The sequence below is a fragment of the Physcomitrium patens genome, chromosome 25 (assembly GCF_059467195.1).
Source record: "Physcomitrium patens ecotype Gransden chromosome 25, ASM5946719v1, whole genome shotgun sequence".
Taxonomy (NCBI): Eukaryota; Viridiplantae; Streptophyta; class Bryopsida; order Funariales; family Funariaceae; genus Physcomitrium; species Physcomitrium patens.
In genome coordinates, this window is record NC_143434.1 from 9640472 (window position 1) to 9662942 (window position 22471).

At 33.4% G+C, this 22471-nt stretch overlaps 1 protein-coding gene across 1 annotated transcript; it reads right to left on the bottom strand.

Annotated features, from left to right (window-relative positions):
• Positions 1–575: 575 nt before the first annotated feature.
• LOC112277576 (uncharacterized) lies at positions 576–4425 on the bottom strand. The gene is made up of 7 exons (XM_024510075.3): positions 3827–4425; positions 2967–3154; positions 2148–2479; positions 1940–2033; positions 1582–1819; positions 1416–1476; positions 576–1296 (listed from the first exon to the last, which is right to left on the bottom strand). Exons 1-7 carry the CDS (start codon positions 4038–4040, stop codon positions 921–923), a joined length of 1503 nt encoding a protein of 500 aa, XP_024365843.1. The 5' UTR covers positions 4041–4425; the 3' UTR covers positions 576–920.
• Positions 4426–22471: the final 18046 nt, after the last annotated feature.

Consider the following 22471-nt stretch of genomic DNA (forward strand, 5'->3'; position numbering starts at 1 on the left):
AAAGCGTATAGTAAAGTAGGACTTCTGTCGTCGTCGTCTCCGACCTTCGTAACTTTCTGGGGTCAACCTTGGTTTTACGCTGGTATATTTGATGCTGACGAAGTGTTCAAGCGGAAGAGGGTGTCAAATGTGAGGGTTTCGAGAAGGATTTCGGAATGGAAGTGGCCTTACCATAGTGGTAATCGATCGACAGATCGGAAAGTCCAGTGCCCAGCTTTCGTCATACCGGAGTGCAAGGCTGGCTATTTCGTTCCACATACTAGGGGTGGGTTATCTAATTGTCTCTACCTCGAATTATCGGCCATACTGACGGAAATGCGATGTTATTTGGGCAGAATAAATATTCGGACTTAAGCAGAAATTGGGCAGTCTTCAAAGAAATCGAGACAATAACCAATATTATAATATCCAACCAAATAAGGTTCGATATCATTGAAATAATCTCAGTTACGCTGTAGCTTCAAGTCATAGCCAGTAATTCGTCAATCCCATTCGAGCGTTTTCGAAGTAGGTGCCCATTCAACCCGTTCATTGGACTTATCAGTCGCTGATCATCTGATCGATTGAATTCATACTTGAAAACAAAACTGATCCTGTAATGCTTTATGCTGTGACGATTCCTTTACAATTCAATCGAGAATTCTCTAATCGACCTCATAACTTAGAACAGATCCCCGAACGTCAGGACAGTGTAACTGACGTGGCCGGGCGTAAAATTTCACTAAAGCACCAGCTCTACCTCCAGATTACTACTGACTTTCATCGTCCTTCTCAGCTGATATAGAGCGTCACGGTCCAGTGACTCAGCTTAAGGTATTTACAAGTACGTTCCTGTGGCTCTTGTAGCCTAGCCAAAAAATGATGTCCTTGAGAAAATTACCTTAACTGCAAGATTAAATAGCACAACTTGACTATCATAGTCACGATTCATGCTGTTCCATGACATCATTTGTGCTTCTACCAGCGACTCTGGGAGGTGATCTCCCGATCCGAGCTCGCTTGTGACTTTCTTGTTCCATTTCGACGTCTTTTCTTTTCGGCGTTCCAATGCTGGATTTCTCTTCAGACGCACTTTCTGTGGGAGGTGTTTGTGAAGGTATAGTTGGAGAGTTTGGCTCACTACAACTGGATGCACCGGGCTGATGACCTTGGCCACAGGCTGGAGATGACCCACGTTCCTGACCCACTGGACAGGGTGAAGACGACCTTGAGGGAGCATTGCCACATGAGGGAGTCGGAGATTTGTCACGAGAGGGAGATGTTTCTCCTTCCGCCTTGACAGGAACTTTGCGTACTCTGAATAAGAAAGACGTGACACCCTTATCAGATATGTTAATCTTCATGAACATCAAGAACATAGCATTCAATTCCAATTCCTTCTTTGGAGGCCAGAGGTTAGCCTTATTCCAAATTACCTGTCTTTTCTTTTCTCAAGAAATCGAGCGAGTGAAGCCTTCCTTGCCTGAGGCAGCTCAACTACACATCACAAAAAACAACCAATTAAATACCGTTCATGAAAAGACCAAGGTTTCTAATTCATCGAAAACAGAAACTGTTCATAAGAAGACTGAGCAATTATACCATTAGCTACAGGTGGTTGTCGCACACTCGAAAACATCACTCCTGGTATGACAGGCCGTAACGATCCGGCGGCCGAAGTGGTGGAACCTTGTGGGGCAGGTGATCCAGGTGTAGACGGTGTGGGCTGAGGCACTGCCGTGGGAGCAGAAAATGGACGTGCAGGACCACTTCCACGATGGCCCATATTGTTGGAAGACCATGTGCTTCCACTGCCAGCTAAAAGCATGATAGCTTGAGCCTGCAATCATAGATTCCGAAGCGTTTAATGAGCCAGAAAGAGAAACTATTTCCTTTTTCTCACAAAGAAACCAAGCATACCACAGGAACACATTCAAATCAAATAATACGCACAGCTCACCTTATCAAAAGGCACGTCATCATAGACGTTCACCATGCCTGCATAAAAAATGGTGAGCTGTGCTGTGCGAGGCTTCGCGCCAGTTCCACCACGCCTGTGACATCCAAGAGACAAGAACACGTCACTATTAGATAGGGTGTCGTTAAAAGAGTAAAACCAGACACCAGGAAAAGGAAGACAATGGAAACTGCATCTTGCCAATGAATACCTCACTACATGGTTCGATAGGTTTCCGGCTTGGAATGGGATTCTTCTGCCGGTAAACGCAGTTCCGGACCCCCTGCCATGAAATGGTCCTGGACTCCCCAGTCCACTTTGGTTTGAGGGTGCGTGAGGCTGCGTTGTGAGGTGCTCTGGACCTAAGCGATCCGATGGTTGAGCACCTCGCTGAGCTTCATCTCTGAACGGCGAAGTTCGGGCACCTGCGTTCTGCACACACCGTGGCGCCTGTTGATGGTCAGCGTGCATGACCGCTGCCTTTCGAGCTTGCAAATGCTGCTGCATCCGAACAAACTCTTCGTATCGGCTTGAGGAACCCGTCTGCCATCACATAGAATAAGACAAGCTCTTGACGTGAGTCAGACGTTTTAAGGGAGAAAAACGGTGATCTCTGAAAACACTGGACCTGGGAAGAATTTTTTAGCTTTAGCGTCCTAGGGGTCTGACCAGGCTTCTAAGATCTGAAAATTATGACTAACGAAATCTTCTACTCCAAATATTCAGATCATTTTTCAGATAAAAGAGATAACACACGAACAAAGTACTTTTCAATAATCATAATCTGACTTGTGAAAAACAAATCCATTCAAAATTACTAAATTTACAAGCAAAAAAAATAAAAAATAGAAAGGGTCTGACCATTATAATGGTCAGAAATTCTGTCCAGTCAAAATAAAGCTTTCAGATACTCGAACGCTTTAAGGTTAAGCCTCGCACTGCATAGTCCTTCCATTGCACCATTGATTTACGTGGTGTCTCACTTACGACGATTCCACTACAAGTTGAAGGAGATATAACACCGACTTACAGGATGATAAGACGGGTTTCCTGGGGTCGAGTTGTCCCACGCCGAGAAAGATTGCTGATGTCCAGTCGGTAGGCCTTCTTTCAAATCTTTTTCCCGTTTGGGCGAGACCATAGCTTTGCTTGAGTTTTCCTCGTCTGACTGAAATCTGGATGCAATAGGCAGTCGGCTCCAGGGACTCCGATGTAAGGCTGATCACAAGAAGAAACAAGTTCAGTAAATGGTGTGCAATGATTCGTTGTCAATTCAAACCACGCGTTCCAAGGCTGCCGATTCCACAAATGAGCGAAAACGCGTCTAATATTTCTTCAAAGCCATGCTCTTAATGCGCTTCATAACAGCCAGCGGCTCATAGGACCCATAGACGAAACAAGACATAACCCCCGTTGCGGAATTAAATGCATAGTACACCTTCTCCCATGATCTATGTCGGAGTTCTAGACAAGCTATAACCCTCTTCTCCCCCGCTTCCACTCAAGAGCATCGCTTATTAGATGATCGGAGTGCTCAGAGGAAAACTGCTCACAGCCAATAGAATCGCAATAGCATAGAATATAAATTTTAACAGAGCATTATAGCCTATGAGACAACCCAAAATTTCCAAGGCCACCTTTAATAAACTCTCGATTCCACCAACAATAATCGTCGTAACTTTGAGCGACAGGAACGCTCGATGGAGAACCCAAAACAGCATCCCTGTACACTTTCCCAACAATTTTGTAGCCTAGGCTTACCCTCGTCTTCTCTCTTGAAGCAGTACTACATCCTCTGAATGTACCCTAACCTAGAAACATCGTGACTAAATGCGTCGTTCCAAAATCACAGAAACCCCAAGAGTAACAAGAGAGTAAGCGGAGAATCACCAGGAAGCCTTTGAGTGAAGGGACTGGCATCTCTGTCTCCGGGGTTCCGCCATTCTTCAGCACCGGGCCATGTCCTCGACTGCCCCTGGCGATCCTCTGGCACAGTGGGAACAGGCCTCACGAGACGCACTCTCTCCTCGTTGTCGTCATAACTAACACCACCCCTGCGTTCCCCTATCCCCATGAAGTCAACTGCGACAGCATCCCTAGCCATGGTCCCCCGGCACTCTCACTTCCAACCCTCCACTCTCCACAACCCAACCCAACCCAACCCTACGAGGATCTCACGCCTCGTCCCCTGGCACTCACCCCTCACCGTCCACGCTCCGGCTCAACGCTACCGCCCCACAACACCGCGTCATGAATGTGGGGGAGCAACACCACCGTCTCCAACACAAGCACACACACACCTCTCTCGCTAACCTCCAAACTCCCTGCCGAAACACCAAGCCGCAACTTAACCAGAACAAAGAATCAAACCGCGAGGTGTGTAAACGAACAGCCAACACCAGGCACCCTGAGACAATATAGATTGGGAAAGTGACGTGATCGGAGGGGAGAAAAGTGGGTGGATACAAAACATATTGCAGACTATTCTTAGCATCTCGCTTTTTGTCTCGACGCTTCCACACTGCCCTCACCCATGCGCCCAAAACTCAATCTCAGATCGCAGCTTGCGCAATCGCAATAGACTGACACTCGCTACCCCACGGTGCCCAGCAACCAACCCCTGTCGACACGAGCGAAGAAAGGAAGTCTCCGCGCCTTTGTAAAAACTAAAGTGCTACTACTCTGGGCTTGGCCTGGTTAGTTGGTGCATCTTCATTATCAACGCAAGCACATGTGAATGAGGTTTGTGTTGGACGGGAGCTCAAGGACAAGGAGAGAGACAAGGAGAATGACGGAGGGACCAGAAAGCGCACGTTGTTTGCATGGGTATTCCCTAGCGACCCGTCTTTCCGCTTCCCTCTGTCGACGACGACGACGTAGGCCCCTCCTCCTCCGCCCCCTCGTCCCGGGCTGGCTGTATTTCATTCCCCCCTTTGCATTGTCGCCGCGACCTCCATAGCCGCACTGCACACAAGCTCAGCACGCGCCGTGGCGGAGCATTCCTCCTCCCCCTCCTCCTCGTCGTCGTCGTCGTCTTCTTCGTTGTCTTCGTCTTCACTTCCGTCGTGGTTTCGTCCAAACGAACGTTGCAGGAGGACGATGACCACGAGGGTCACAATGTCAACGTTGGTTCCACCGTTTCATGGGACTCGTCGTCTCCTTCATCATCCATCCGTTATTTTTATGTGGATGGCGCCTCGCTCATCCATATATGTTAGATTTTTCATCTATTTTATTTTCATTCGTCTAAATCCCTCGTCTCCGTCCACTTATGGCCCCCGATTTATTCATCCATCCATCTTTGTTGATGTGTTTGTCTGGTGTGGAAGTGTGAGTGAGGATGAAACCAAATCAAATCGCCGCTTACGATTTGAGAAATCGACGGCGTGGATATTCCTGTGTGTCTGTCCTGTTTTTCTTTCTTTCCCCCCCCTTTTTTTTTTGACACTTTAGAACGATCACGAGGTTTTCTGTTGTCGATGGGATGCTTTTCCCAATGCTTGTATTAATTATAATACGGAGTGATTCATTCTATCATTCTTAAGTATAGATGGCCCCATTTTTGTTTGCTCCATCTTGAAAATTATAAAAAACAAAAAACAACAACACATACACCTACACACACACATGCACACAGGCACACACTTGTGTAGATGTAGCTACAGTAACAACCCAACAAACTTTTGCTATTGTCATCACTATTATTGTCACTTGTTAATTTCCTTAGTGAATATATCAATAAATCAATAAACATATTGCTCTAAGTACTGTTTTGATAAACACCCTAAATGGGTACTCACTGGGAAACATGAACAACTCCAAAATCCAGAATCAGAGAGTATAGAGTGGGAAAGTAGAAGAGTTCAAGTGATTAATGAAACATAAAAGCTTCACAACAGAAGCAAAAGCAATGCAACGTGGCTTCCTGGGTTCCATATGGTAGTTGATACGGTTGGTATTCAGAGCTTGTAGGATACAGAGAAGGTATGAAAACAAAGAAAGCCATGATCCATGTGGTCTATACATGGAACTAGCAGAGACAGAGGTGATGTTATTTATAGAGTATGGCAGAGACTCACGTGAGCAGTGTACAAAGATTGTCAACGATCGGGCAAAACAGCACAGGGACAGCACGGGCAGCTAGTTGACAAATCAGAGGAATGCTACTGCTCTGGGCTTCGAAGCCCCTACCTTTTCCTTTTTTTCTTACTTTCGCTTTACCTTTTTTTCGTATAATTTGTTTATTTATTTCTTCATTTATATCTTAGTATTTTGACGTGGTTTTCAAAAAAATAATCATTTTATTCTGCATTTCAGAGGTTTTTTCAATTTGAAAGCATAAAATAATTGTTCAATGTAACTTATGCACCTTTTGTAACATTAGTTGCAACCACAAAGTTGGAATTGGATTATTGGTTTATATATATACGTGCGTGTATTCTTAAAATGAACACTCAGAGAAATGTACTTGTAAACGAAAGTACGTACATCACCAATCAAAAGAAAAATAGATATTTTTTTTAATTGCTGGCATTATAATGTAGTAAGTTATTGATTCTTGTATTACAGTTGGACCCACGATTTGATTCACTTCAATTTAATATTTGAATCAACTCGTGAGTTCAATTGAATTGAATCAACTTGTGGACTCAATTGTAACACGAGAATCTAGTAACATTCACATTTCTTATTCAAGTTAACAAAAAGTCCAATCATTTTCAGTGCAGAAATTAACTGACATCTACGTAAAGAGAGAAACCTTGATGTAAGAGAGTAGAATAAAAAGTTCAACATACTGGGTTTCTCCAATTATTTTCAAAGTTCAAACTTTTGCTCCGATTCAAGATTACAGAAAAATAACTACATTCATTATACAGTGCAAACTTGACTTTTGAGTAAAATTGGCTAAAAGCACCCAATTCAAACATCAGTAAACAAAACTACATCGATTTATGAATATAAAACACTGACTCATTTGGATCTTTTGTTAAAAAACCTGTCTTCACTTCAAAAGAAGAAATGCCCAACGTTTTCTTCTTTATGCAGAAAGGCTTGCACGTGGGTATCAAACCTTCATTCGCAGACCACGTAAATCCACACAAACAGAATCAAACTATATTCACAAAAATATGCTTTCCCGATTCAATTTCCATATACTCAACAGAGGAAAGTGCAACACAGAAGCAAGAATTTGAAAAAAAGCGCCTTGCAAATGCAACAGGTCCAGCTAGGAAGTAACAGGGGTGAAACCAACCACGTCCAGACACGTGGCACGCGGCATCCAGTCCTGGTCCATTTTGCAGCCGGGAACAGTTGAAGAGCACGTTCCAGAGCACGTTCCAGAGCACATCTCCTCCGTCAATTCACATTCCGAGATGGCACCCTCAACGGCGACGATAACTCTCAATCTCACGGTCCAGATTCTCCATAAATGATCCTACACCCTGATCGTACAATCGAGCCGTCCATGATCAATACATGGTATTTAGACCATATAATACGAAATATCCGTACGAGTAGGGCGGGGGTTTCGAGTAGGGCCTGGTCGGGTCGGACTGGAGTTGCGGGTCGACCGGGCCCGGCCCGGGTCCACCCGGTCCACATGTGTGTTTTCTGGCAGCAGTAAGTATGCTGGCAAGGGACAACTTTCACGTGGGTGTCCGTTTGTTCTGTGTACACTCGCCTCTCTCTTTCTCTATGCAGATACGGTCTTTTTGTTCAATTAGGGACAGAAGGCTTGCTTTGTCGTCACGCTGCTGCTGGAACTGTTGGCCGTGGATTGCCAATGCTGGAGTTTCTAGGACGTATTGTGGGAAAAGCCTTATATATTGGGCTTGCTCTGTGTACACTCGCCTCTCTCTTTCTTACTCATTTTATATTTATATTTGAAATAGGAGAAACCAACTGTTTTCTTGAGTGGAAGATTTTTACATTTGGCTTTACTTTACACTTAAGCTTTAGGCTACATCTTTGAAGGTTTCAAAGTAGAATAAGAAATACAAACATTTTATAGAGGTGTAATTCTAAATCATGATTTTATTTTTATGTACAATTTCTAATAATATTTTTTTATACATACTTTAAGTCATCTAATAAAAAAATATTATTTAAATGAATTAAGATAATGTCTCAAATGATCTTATCTATTGAAAATTATGGGATTTTTTTCTACTACAAAAGTTGATTTAAGATAGAATAGTAGTTCTTACATTGTTTATGATTAAGATTGTTAATTTAAATTTTGCGTGCATTGCTTGTTCTTTTTCAAACTTTAGATCTTGTTGCAAATTTGATCTATTTTTTTCTTTTTTATTATTAGATGACTTTTCTTATTATTTGTTATATTTATATGATTATTTATTGGAAAAACTAACTTAAATTGGACATATCAAGTATGAGAGTTTTAAGCATTTTTCTTATTAATACAATAGAACACATATATTATGTCAAATATAAGCTTAAATTTAAGACTTTTCTAATAATAATAAAGATATATAAGGCAATGAGATATTTTTGATACCATCTTTCTTAAAGTTATATTTACATTAACTATTATCTTAATTCATTTAAATAATATTTTTTTATTTTTTTATCTTAAGATCCAAAGCCAAAGACTTTCAAGGCTTTAATAATGAATTTTACTAAATGGTTATATGTACTTTCATTAAAGCTAACTTAATAATCAAAATGCTTTGTTTTATGGTCATAGCCTTCTAGATTGCTTTGTAGGTAATACTACATTTTTTTAGAGATGTTTACAATATAAGAAGGTAATTTGGTCTTAATTTATGAATCTAAAAAAATTACTTAGATTTATATTTATTTTTCTTTAGAAAATATATGATAAATAAAATATTAAAAAATAACAATAAAATCGCTCTATAATTTCTTTATATATATATTATTTTTAGCAATGAAACTATTTTTTTTTTTGTTTTTTTGATACAATTGAAAGGAATTTCATTACAAAGAGAGTCAATATACAATACAAAATTGATTACAACTCATGAATCATATCTAGACACAACTTAAATCAACTCAAAGATAATATTATCATCTATTTTATTGAGAACTAAATTATCTATTTTTTACTCAAGTGCATGTCATCTAATGGTTCTATTGTTATCGGTACAAATGATGATATTGCTTCTACTGATATCAAAGCTTTTGTATTGGCATGTAAGAGCATTTACTAGCATAATTACAAGGGCTTTAGTCCATGCTAATTTTCCATAGTCTAGTAAATCCTACCAAATCTTGTTAAGGACATAGTCTATTGGCCATTTGTTATTATTGAATATTTTATTATTTAATTCAAGCCATACTTTCCAAAGTAATAATCCTTGTATGAGAGTCCATATTTTATTGAAGGTATATATATATATATATATATATATATTGAAGTCTATGTACAAAGATATATTGAATCCATGTGAAGACAAATCTCATGGGTGGATGATTTTATTTTTGTTAGAAAGTATAGATGATCTTAAAATTCCATGCCTAAATTATTTGCACTCTTAAGCATTCTCAAAATTAGTGTAATATTATTTCAATTGCCTTAGGATGGAAAAGACATGTGTTATCAATGTTGGGCACAATTTTTTTTTTTAATCATTGATTGCAATAGTCTTGTACCATATATTTTAAATGAACATGGATTCTTTTGTAAATTGTTTTCGAAGCCAGATATTGTACCAACAAATCAAACCCTAGTTGAAAGTTTATTCCTTCATTTGAATGTATGGAAGCTAATGAACGATTTTAGATTAATTATTCATCCATGAGCCTCTTTCAGGAAGAGTTGGAAGAAGAAAGTGTCACCTTGCTATTCATAACGATAGAAATTAAAATCTAGGATCTTGATTAAATCATAGAAAAATCAAGTAGAGTTTTTGTTAGTGCTTCTTGACATTGTTGTTATCTCGACCTTTCGTAGAATATAGGAGACACTTATAATATTGTCCAAGATTGGTAGTCTCATGTATGAATGCTCAAGTACAATATTGAGTAAGAAGACAATATTTGGAGTTAGAAAAAAAACATAGGTTGTGAGGTTGAATATGAAGGCTTGATTATGGTATCATAATACGTGGCATTTGGCTTGAGAATACACTAGGTATCTGGCTATGGAAGATAAAAGAAAAATTACAAAAAAAACTCTTAACAACTCTAATAGATTCTTAAATAAATTATAATTAAAAATTAACAAGTATAATCAAATATCAATCAAATTTGATCAAAATTATAAAAGAATTATGTAAAAAATAAAAAGTATTTTTAAAGATCCTGTAAAGAAATTATAAAGAAATAACATAGGAATTAAAAAATATACTAAAATAGAAATCTTAATAAAATATTAAAATAGAAGCTTTAATTAAATCCTAATAAAATCCTAACCAAATCTTAATCAAATCCTAACCAAATCCTAACTAAATCCTCATCAAATCATAACCAAATCATAACCAAATCTTAATCAAACTCTAACCAAAATCTAATCAAATCCTAATCAAATCTTAACCAAACCCTAATCAAATCCCAACCAAACCCTAATCAAATCCCAACCAAACCCTAATCAAATCCCAACCAAACCCTAATCAAATCCCAACCAAAGCCTAATCAAACCTTAGTCAATCATAAATAAATCCTAATTAAATCATAAAAAAATTCTAACCAAATTCTAACCAAATCCTAGTCAAATCTTAAACAAATCTTAATCAAATCCTAATCTAATTTTAATCAAATTCTAGCCAATCCTGAATAAACTCTAATCAAATCCTAAACAAAATCTTAATCAAATCCTAACCAATTCCTAGTCAAATCCTACATAAATTCTAATCAAATCCTTATTAAATCCTAACAAATTCTAACCAAATCTTAATCAAATCCTAAATAAATCTTATCCAAATCCTAATCAAATTCTAAACATATCATAACCAAATCCTAAATAATCCCAAGTAATTCCTATAGCAAGTTTAAATCTCAATAATTAATAAATGAACTATTTATTTGAACTCAAATTTTTCACACTTCTTTATAATTAAATTGAAAATAAGCACAAAGTTTTTGAAGAAGATCGAACACACCAAAAAGAAGATCGATCCTAATATTTGTTCAGATGTTGGCCGACCTCCTTCTTCAATCTAAATGTTGAATTTCTAGCATCAATATTTCCTTATTGAACTATTTGATTGATTTCAAATTTTTTATATACGTATGAAAATAAGTCTATTATCCACATACATAATTTTTACTCCAATCTAATTAATAAATTGCAAGAAAACTTAGAAACCCTCATTAGGCATAAAATTCTACTTCTCCAGACCCTAATCTACTTAAACCTCAATAAACCTTGTTCCAACCCTTTGATCAATATCAAACTCATAACATATATTGAATACATATGAATCCACAAACCTTCAAAAATTCACTTATAGATCTATTGCCAAACTTACGAAATTTTCTAAAAATTATCTCTCATTTTATTTCACAAATCCAGAGTCACTCAAAACAAACCTTGACTTTGCAAAGCTCTTACAAAGTCAATACAAATCCAAATCACCAAAACTAATGTTCATCAAAACTTTATCAAGTCTCATCTCTAATTCTACTCTTCGATCTTTTAAAGAACCTCCAAATCGTTGTTAGAGCTCAGTTTTGTGCCTCAGGGTCTGATTTCGACCTTGATTCATAACTAGCCCTTTTTGGGTATCAATATCTAATTTTTCTAGATAATTTTTATTAGAATTTACTCTTAACTTCTTCTTAAAGATGTCCATATCATTTATTTTTCCAATCTACTTTATTTTGCCTTATTTATGGCCTTACAAAGTAAGTAAAAGTTACTTTTCTAAAAAGGCAGCATCACTACTAAAAGTTTTATTATCTTCCTATCTTTTATCCATATTTTTTAAATTTATCTTTTAACTTGATTATTTTATAATAAGATCCATATTATCATCTTTCACCATATAGTCATGTTACAACATGACAATGGATTATTTCACAAAAAAATTGCTTACTCTAGTTAATCAATGGCTAGAATTATAAGATGACTTGTGTAATAAAGAACCAAGTATTATTTGTGCCATATGCATAGATGCCTATTTATTTGTAAATTTAGGCGTCTTGTAGTCCTTACCTTAGTGTTGTTCAAAAGTGAATCTGAATGACTTCTTATATGAATTATTGGCCTAGTTCTTTATTTTTTGTTAATGAGTACTTTAGTTATAATTTTTTGTAGGTGTTATATTGTTGATGAGATTTTGACCAATAATCCTTTATTTGACTAAACTTATGATAATAAAGCTCTATGCTCCTTTGTAGGAGAAACACAAACAAAGTTACATTCTTAAGTTTAAAATTATATCAAATCCTAATCTTACAAGTTTATTTAAATGCATGGGATCACTTTTAGTGTAGTGCTTTCAATATCTTTTTTGACATTCGACCTATTTATGTCCAGATATTTGAATCTAAAGGCCTCTAATGATTTTGAAGCATACTCCAATTCATGTCTAATTCTCGTTCCACTCTTTGGTAGATTTTTATTTATATAAGCAATAACAAAAATAGATGAATATATTATAATTTTTTGATTCACAAGCTCAAAGCATCTTCTTACTTAATAAAAAATTAGTGACATCATCAAGATTAATAAGACCTACTCCACACACTTTATATTTTAAAATATAGTTTTGTTATGCTACTTATGATTTAGTTCAATATTTTCTTTCTGCGAATAAATAATTATACAAAAGAGCTTTGATATATTTAATTATTTTCTTTAAATCAAGCCAAATTTCCATATAATATTAGAAAGTTAACATAAATACCTAATTAACTATTACTCTACAATCTATAAGATATTGAGTTACATCAATATATAAGCTTTCTGTTAATCTTTTTAAATTAGAAGTTGTTGATGTGAGATATACTCGTAGAAAGTCCAAAAAAGGTACCAAAGAACTCAATTATGTAGCTTTTTTAGATCTAAATTTAATTAAAATTTTGAATTTAAGATGAAAGTTGATCTTATTTACTAATTCAATAAGCTCAAAACTTATGCTAATTTATTAATAAATTAAAGGCTAAAAAATATTTATCTAATATATTGACAAGGTTTTGTAAATATTTTAATTTGACTTTTATAGTGAATAATGTGTTATCTACATATTACAATATGAATTATTATAAAATTGAGTTAAATAATTGAATGCCTTGGATTAAATTATTATTTTATTTTTGTCTAATTCTTGTATTTAGAACTTTTTCAATTATTAAGAACAAAGATGGAGTAATATGATAGCTTTGTCTTATCTTGTGTAAGATTGAAAAGGTTGTTGAAGGTTGTCTATTGATAATGATGGCTATTACTACACCTTCTAGTATTAACTTAATTATGTTGATAAATTCTTTGAAAAACCTCACCTTCTACATGATATTGATAAGAAAATTTTAATTGATTCTATAATAAGCATTTACAAAATCTAACTTTAAAGAAATGATAGTATGTTTAGATTTTTTAGCTCAATTAAACATTTCTTGCATGAATGATATATTGTTTAGTATAAACTAACTTGGCATGAAAGCACTTTGATTGAGGCTGACTATTACAGCTAAATGATCTTTCATTTGTATTTGAGGAGCCTTCATAAAGTTTTTATATATTACATTTAGTAATGTTATAAGGTACCAATTAGTTAGATTCTTCTAATCACTGTTCTTAAAGATGAGTGTAATAAGATCATTAAATATCTCTTTTAAAAATACTCATGTTTCAAATATTGCTTGTATCATTTTATTATTTGATTCCAATGAATTTTTAGTAGATATCAATGACATGAATGTCAAAGAATTAAAAGATCAATACATCCTTGTATCACTTAAAAAGACTAAAAAATCACTCAATGATGGTATAATATTAAACTTGAATGGCTATTACTAAAGACAAGAATAATATAAACTTTTGAAACTAGACTAAGAACAAGAAAGGCATTGAAAAGAATGAAGAAGTCTTTACTGTTGCTTCCATATATAATATCTAATTAAGAGTTATGTAATGACATTCTATAGGACCTTTAACATGTCTTGACTTTGCAATACATATGTTTTAACTTCTATAGTAAGTTTTTTATATATATACATGTCATAGATATATATCTACAATAACTGTTAATTAAATAATATGAATAGGTAGAAGTAAGTAAAAGTAGATTAATTTCATAATACCTTTTAGAAGCTTCTAAAAAGCTAGTTAGACACTATTTTGACTTTATATGTATTTATATTTGATTGATAAGGTAGAAACTTGGTCAATAAATTAACCATGTGTCGCATGTATTGATAGCATGTAAAATAAATTAATTATGTGGCATCCATGTAAAAAACTTGTCTTGTAAGTTAAAATACAAGACATATAAAGTTAATATATTTTTAGAGGTTTTATAGAATGTCGCCACATAGATCCTAGATAGATAGTATATATAGAGGCAAAAATAAAACCTTCTTCATTCTTATCAACTCCTTTCTTGCTTCCAGTCTAGTTTTAAGAGTTTCTAATTTCTTTATTTTTTTGTAATAACTATTCTAATTTTTTATTAATATATATATATATTTTTAATTTTTATTTTTTTACATTTCTTTGAAAGAGTCTCACTTTTTTATTTGCTTTCATTGAGTTCTTGTCTTTGATAACATTACATAGTTAGCTTGTTCTATAAGTTGTCAACATGTGTAATACATAATTAACTTGTTGATTAAGTTTCTAATCTAGCAATCAATTATAAATATGTGTAAAATCAAAGTTGTATCTATAAAGCTTCTAAAAAGCATCTCTAAAAGTTATTATGAAATTAATTTAATTTAATTTACTTCAATTTAATTTTATAGATAATTATTAGAATAAATATGTATATCTGTGATATTACCTCTCCTTTTAGTGACAAGTTCTACAAAGAGTAATCATCATATATTAAAAAAATCTAAAATATGACAAATTATATTTGCTACATACTCTTATCTTTTTTTTCTCTTTAAAGATGGTTGATAGGTCCTATCAACCATCAATAGTATTTCATACTAAGGTAGGAAAATCACCTTCTTATTTGATTTTTGATGAGGCTTTTATAATTCCTTACAAATAAAACATTTGAAATATTATCAAGAGTCATTCCTATGTCTAAAAATATAATCAAATATTGAACGTCTCTTCTAAAGTTGTGATACCAAACATATTATATTTTGCCATCTATTCAAAGAAAAATTTGTCATCAAGGATCTTCATCTAGATTATGTTTTCTTAAAGGTTGTAATAATTGCAGTGTCATGTTTGGTAAGTCAACAAACAATAGCTCTTAAGTTGAATTTGTTAGTTGTTGGTTCTCTATCTTCTTAGCACTACAAATACACAAAAATTACAAACAAGGATAGAAGGTAAAATGATATCTTTCATAAATCTTATTTCTTTTTTAGTAAAGATTTGTTAATCTTTAATTTTGTTTTGATGGATGTTGTCAATAAAAAACCTCAATCTTCTTTGTTGCATTTTCAAGATTTTTTGTTGGCTCCCATATGTGTTCACTAATATTATATCCACTTCAATGAATAAGATGTTCCAACCTATTTTGGTGCTGCCTTGAATCTAAAACTTCTTCATCTTCAAACTCTTGATTATTATCCACTTCTATACAAAGATGTGGCATTTGCCTTCTTTCCAAGATATTCACTATCTTGTATGACTGAAAAAAAGATACATGGGATACAAAATGGATTTTCATAGAATCTAATAGATGTAATTGATAAGCAATTAGATTGATTTGTTTACAAATACGAAATGATCTAAGCCTATGATAATCCAACTTGATACAAGGGTGGCTAATCTTAATATTGTGATAAAGTAACCATATCTTATTGTAAACATAGAATTGAAGTTATTCCTTATAATAGATATCTATATTGGTCTTTTATCATTTTTGAGCTTCTTTTAGTTGTGCCTTCATTGTTGTATGTAACTTAAATAAATAATTTGTCAAATCTTCTATTATAAGATTATCAAATTTTGAAAAGTTAAAAGCATCAAGTTATCGATGATAATCATAATTAGTAAAGAAAGATATTTTTTATGTAGAAAAATATATTATATTATTATAATCAAATTCTACTAATGATAAAAAAAATTCTCCAATCATCTTGTTGATAGTTGATGATATATCTTAAATGTTGTTCAAAAACTTCATTTATGGACTATGTTTGTTTATCAATTTAAGGATGAAAAGCAAAAGATAGCTTTATATTTATCTTTAGAATATTAAATAGGATTTTTCAAATCTATATATAAATAGATTCTTTTTTTTTGATATAATATCCATAAAAAATTCATAATAGTAATAGACATTATTAAGAAAAAACTTAATTATTTCTTCAATTGTAATAGATTTTGTACATGGTACAAAATGTGCCATCTTGGTAAAACAATCTATTATCATGAATATAGAATCATAAAAACTTGAGATTAGAAGATATATGATAAAATCTTTAGAAATAAAAGTCCATAGTTGTTTTGAAATAGATAATAGTTAAAGAAGTCCATAAGATCAATGATAGGGAGTTTTTAATCTTGAATAAATATCATGTCATTACATAAAGTTTTAACTACCTTCAATATTTGAAGCAATCAAAAATATCTCAATATTAATTTCAAAGTCTTATTGTGTTTAAAATATCTAACTATTGAAAAGTCATGACAAACATGGAGAAGATAAAATCGTGCTGCCTTTTTGAACATATAATTTTTTCTTGAAATAGAATAGATTATTCTTGAACTTTAAATTAAAATAATCATAATATTTGAAAGAATTATTCTTAATATCATGAACAAAAAGATTACGAGACATATTCAATTGAACTTGCTTGCGAAAAATTGAATCAATAATTAATGTTGACTTCATTGCTCAAAGATGAAAATGCTTTGGCTTCAAGAAAATTATTTTTTATTAATTAAAATCTTCATCTCCTTCTTTTGATGAAAGATAAGAACATCTAAAAAAGGCATGTAATAAATCTTATTATTTTTTAGATTTGTAGGTGATCTTGAAATCAAATCTTGATAAAAACATACTCCAACAGACTTAACAACAATTCAAAGCATGTGTCAATATGAAATATTTAAGGTTCTTATGAATTGTATACATAGTGATTAAATTCATGGTACCTTCTAGATAATAATGCCATTTTTGAAATGAATCCACAATTATTTGAAGTTTTTTTTGGAATAAAAAGCTATTGGATAGAATTTATCATCTATTTTCATTTATAACAAAATGGCATCTATAGCAAAGCTTAATACATTTTTTTCTATAAATAATATATTTTAAAAGTTGTTGTAAATATAAATTTGATACAAAAATAAATGTTATCTTCAAGGCTTTAAAAGATTCTTCAATTTTTTTGCTTCATTTAAGTTTATTTTTATATATCAAATGTGTAAGAGAATTTACAACTTGACAAAAGTTCTTAATAAAGATTTGATAATAATTGACAAATCTCAAAAAACTTGATATATTTCTAATTGCTTTTGAAATCTTTTAATTTATGATACTCTCGACCTTTCTAAGATCTATTACAAGACCATCATTTTAAATGATGCATCCTATGAAGTCAACTTGAATAGTATAAATTACAAATTTTTATATTTTCATATATAATTTTGTATTTCTTAATTTTTATAAGACACAAAAAATATGAACTTCATACTTTTTTTTTATTCTTCAAGTAGATTAGATTGTCTAAATAACTGTCAAGGATATAAATCTAAAAGAAAGAAAATACTCAATACACTCTTCTATAACTGAAGAGAACTAGAAAGTCACTCAAAAGGTGATGTAATATTAATTAGAATGATTATTGTCAAAAATAAGAAGACCAAAAAGTCTTGAAACGAGACTAAGACTAGAAAGGCATTAACAAGAGTCAAGAAGGCTTCACTCTTACCTCCATATATACTATCTAAGTAAGAGCTATGTGGCGATGTCCTATAAGACCTCCAACATGTGTTGACTTTGCTAGCCACATATCTTATCTTACAAGGTAAGTTATCTATGTATGCACCATGTAGTTCGCTTGTTTCACAAGCTATTACATGGAGATAACTTATTCCATAAGCTACCAATACATGGTTAGCTTTTTGTCCAAGTTTTTAACCTACAAACACATCTAAAGTCAAAACCGCATCTATAAAGCTTCTAGGAAGCTTCTCTAGAAGACTTTATGAAATTATTCTATATTTACCTACTTCTACTTAATCATATAAGTAACTATTGAGGTAAATATATATGTCCATGACATTATCCTTCTTTCTAAGGACGAGTTCCAGGAGGAGCAGTCTTCATATGTTAAGGAAGTCCAATATGCAGCAAATTTTATTTGTTACATACTCCAATCTTTGCTCTCTTCGAAGATGGTTAATAGGTCCTCGCAACCATTTATAGTGTCCCATACCAGGGCGACCAGACCACCTTGTTATTTGGTCATTGTTAAGGCCTTCGTAACTTCCTTCAAATAAAACATTTGGAACCCCGTTAGGAGTTGTTCCTATGTCTAATAAAATCACTAAACATCGGGAGTCTCTTCGAAGTTCGTGATACTAAATACGTTGTATCTTGCCATCTATTTGAGGAAGGACATGTCGTTATTGAGGATCTTTATCTCAATTCTGTCATCTTAAAGGTTGTGACAATCGCAATGTCTCATCTTGTAAGTCCACAAATGAAAGCTATTGAGTTGAATCTGCTAATTGTTGGTGCTCCATCTCATCACGAATACAGAGAAGTTACAATGAAAGATAGAAGGTAGAGTATTATTTTCTTTTGAACTTGTTTCTTTTATAGGAAAGATTTACTATTCTTCATCTTGATTTTGATGGATGTCGTTGATGAAAGACTTCAACTTTCTTTGTTGATTTACAAGATTCTTTGATGGCTCCCATGTGCATTCACTAATATCATATCCGTACTAATGAACAAGATATTCCAACCTATTTCAGTGGCACCTTGAGTCTAAGACTTCTTCCACCTCAAACTCTTGATTATTATCCACTTCTAAAGGAGGAGGTGGCATTTGTCTTCTTTCCAAGATATTCACTCTCTTATACGGCTCCAGAAGAGACACATGAAATATAGGGTGGATCTTCATAGACTCTAGTAGATGTAATCGATAGGCAACAAGATTGATTTGTTTACAAATAAGAAAAGGTTTAAGCCTATAATAATCTAATTTATCACAAGGACGAGTAGTCTTGATATTACGACGAAGTAACCATACCTTGTCATTCATATTATATTGTGGTTGTTACTTGTAATAGGCATCTATGTTCGTCTTTTGTTGTTTTTGAGCTTCTTTTAATTGTATCTTCATTGTTGTATGTAGCTCTGATAAGCGATTTGCTAAATCTTCTATCGCAGGATTATCAACTTTTAAAAAGTCAAAAGCATCAAGATGTGGATGATAACCATAATTGACAAAGAAAGATATTTTTTGAGTAGAAGAATGTATCAAATTATTATATGTAAACTCTGCCAATAATAAAAGAATTGTCTAATCATCTTGATAAGAATTGTTAGTACATCTCAAATACTACTCCAAAACTTGATTTATCTATTCTGTTTGTCCATCAATTTGAGGATGAAAAGATAAAGAAAGCTTTATATCCACCTTTAGAAACTTAAATAGGATTCTCTAAAATCTTGATACAAATTGAGTTCCCCTATTCGATATAATATCCTTTAGCAATCCATGATAGTGATAGATATTGTTAATAAAAAGCTTAGTTATTTCGTCACTTGTGATAGATTTTGTACATGGTACAAAATGCACCATCTTGGTAAAACGATCTACTATCACAAATATAGAGTTATAAGAAACTGAGATTGGAAGATCCGTGATGAAATCCATAGAAACAGAAGACTATAGTTGTTTTAGAATGAGTAACGGCTGAAGACATCCGTAAGGTTGATGATGAGGAGTTTTTGATCTTGAGCAAACATCACAAGATTGTACAAAATCTTTGACTACTTTCCACATTTGCGGCCACTAAAAATCCCTAAATATAAGTTTCAAAGTTTTATTGTACCCAAAATATCTTGCTGCTAAAAAATTATGACGAGCTTGAAGAACACGTAATCAAGCTTCACCTTCTGGAACATATAGGCATCCTTCAAAATATAATGGATTATTCTTGAATTCAAACTTGGAAGTATCATGAAACTTAGAGGAAGTATCTTTGATATTCTAAACAAAAGGATCACATGACATGCTTGATTGAATTTGCTTCACAAATATTGAATCAACAATCAATATTGATTTTATAGCTCAAAGATGAAAATGCTCGGGCTTCAAGAGAATTGATCTTTGTTGATCAAAAGATGCATCTCCTTCTTTTGGTGCAAGATCAGAACATCTTAAAAGGGTGTCCAATGGACCTTGTTGTTTTTCGGGTCAATAAATGAACTTGAAATTGAATCTACATAAAGACATACTCCAAGGAGCTTGACGACAATTCAAGATATATATTGACATAAAGTACTTGAGGTTCTTATCGTTTGTATACATGGTAACTGGACTTGAGATGCCTTCTACATAATGACACCATTCTTCAAATGAATCTACGATTGCAAAGAACTCTTTGTCATGGATCTCATAATTAATCTTGGCTGCTGAAAATTTCTTGGAATAGAAAGCTATTGGGTGGAATTTGTCATCTATTCCCATTTGTGACAACATTGCACCTATAGCAAAATCTGACGCATCTGTTTCCATAAAAAAATGTCTTAGAAAAGTCAACGTAATATAAGATTAGTGCAAAAATAAACTCCTTCTTCAAAGCATCAAATGATACTTCTACTTCTTTATTCCACTCAAATTTGTCTTTAAAAGTCAAATGTGTAAGTAGAGCTGCAACTTGAGAAAAATTCTTAATGAAGTTTCAATAGTAATCAGCAAAGCCCAAAAAATATTATATATCTCGTTCTGTTCTAGGAATCTTCCAATCTATGATAGTTTGAACCTTCTTGGGATCCATCACAAGGCCTTTGTTGGAAATGATGTACCCTAAAAAGTCAACTTAAGTAGTGTGGAATACACACTTTTTCAACTTGGCATATAATCTTGCATCTCTAAGTTTTTGTAATATGCAACAAACATGAAGCTCATGTTTTTTTGTGTTCTTAGAGTAAATAAGAATGTTGTCTAAATAACAAACAACAAAATCATCTAAAAACTTACAAAAATATCATTCATAAGATGTTGAAAAGCAGCCGGTGCATTTGTGAGTTCAAAAGGCATGACATTATATTCAAAATATCCATAGCTAATTCGAAACGCAGTCTTCTATTCATCTCCTTCTTTGATGCGAACTAAGTTCTATGCTCCTCTTAGATCTATTTTGGTATAAATCTTTGCTTCATTGAATTAGTCAAGAAGTCATGAAATCAAAGGCAAAGGATATCTATTTTTGATGGTGATCTTGTTGAGTCCTCGATAATCCACACATTTATAGAGATCTATCTTTCTTCTTCACAAATAAGATAGGGGCCCCAACTAGAAATTTAGAATGGTATATGAAGTACTTTACCAAATTCTCATCAATGTACTCTTATAATGCAGCCAATTCATTCTATAATAAGCAAGAGATTGGTCCAAATAGTGGTTGAGTTCCTTCTTGCAGATCAATTAAACAATCATAAGGTCGATGCTCAAAGAAAATATTTACATTCTTCTTTTTAAAAATATCTTGGAATTCTTGATAATGATTAGGAATACCACTCGACGTTGTTTCATCTTTAGAAATAGAAGTAGCATATATAACAAAAGATGATCCTTCTTTTGCAGCATGCATGAAAGCTCTTGCACCTATTAGTAAAGGTTTGGATGTACTGGACTTACATACTTCTACTTCACTAATGTAAGCTTGAATTATACTATCAGAAAACTTAAGGTTACGAGAAATCCAATCTATTTGAGGGTTATATTTTTCTAGCCATGATAATCCTAAAATAACTGGATTAGATAGAGATTTTACTATATTAAATACTACTATGCTATTATGATCTTTAATTGTTACATCTAAAGGAATAGTTTCATGAATAACGTTTCTAGAAGACAACAAAGGACCATCTATGATTTCTACATGTACGGATTTAACTTTCTTCACTAAAGATATTTTTTGATTTTTGGCAAAATCTTCGTCTATAAAACATACTGAGGCTCTTGAATCTAACAAGGCAAAGTCTTTGTGATTATTAGGTTCTTAAATATACTTCTATTATAAAACAAGGTGAGGGATCTGAGAAGAGGATAAGACCTTTACTAGGTGTTGCACATTATTTCAGCCGCACGATCTCTATTGTAGCTGGAAAAACTCGTTTTTCGACAAATTATCTTCTTTGGTAATTGTGCTCTTCATTTTGTAATTATGTTGCTTCTTTGAACAATGTTGAGTAGTGAGCTTAGCTTCTCTATAATATAAATACAACCTCTCTT

Bases quoted from the DNA above. Each gene is read 5' to 3' on its own strand.
- LOC112277576 (XM_024510075.3), bottom strand. From the start codon at position 4,040: ATGGCTAGGGATGCTGTCGCAGTTGACTTCATGGGGATAGGGGAACGC. The intron at 2,480-2,966 runs GTAAGTCGGTGT...ATGTGATGGCAG, and splicing joins GAAACCCGTCTTATCATCCT to ACGGGTTCCTCAAGCCGATA. The intron at 1,297-1,415 runs GTAATTTGGAAT...TTTCTTATTCAG, and splicing joins CTTGAGAAAAGAAAAGACAG to AGTACGCAAAGTTCCTGTCA.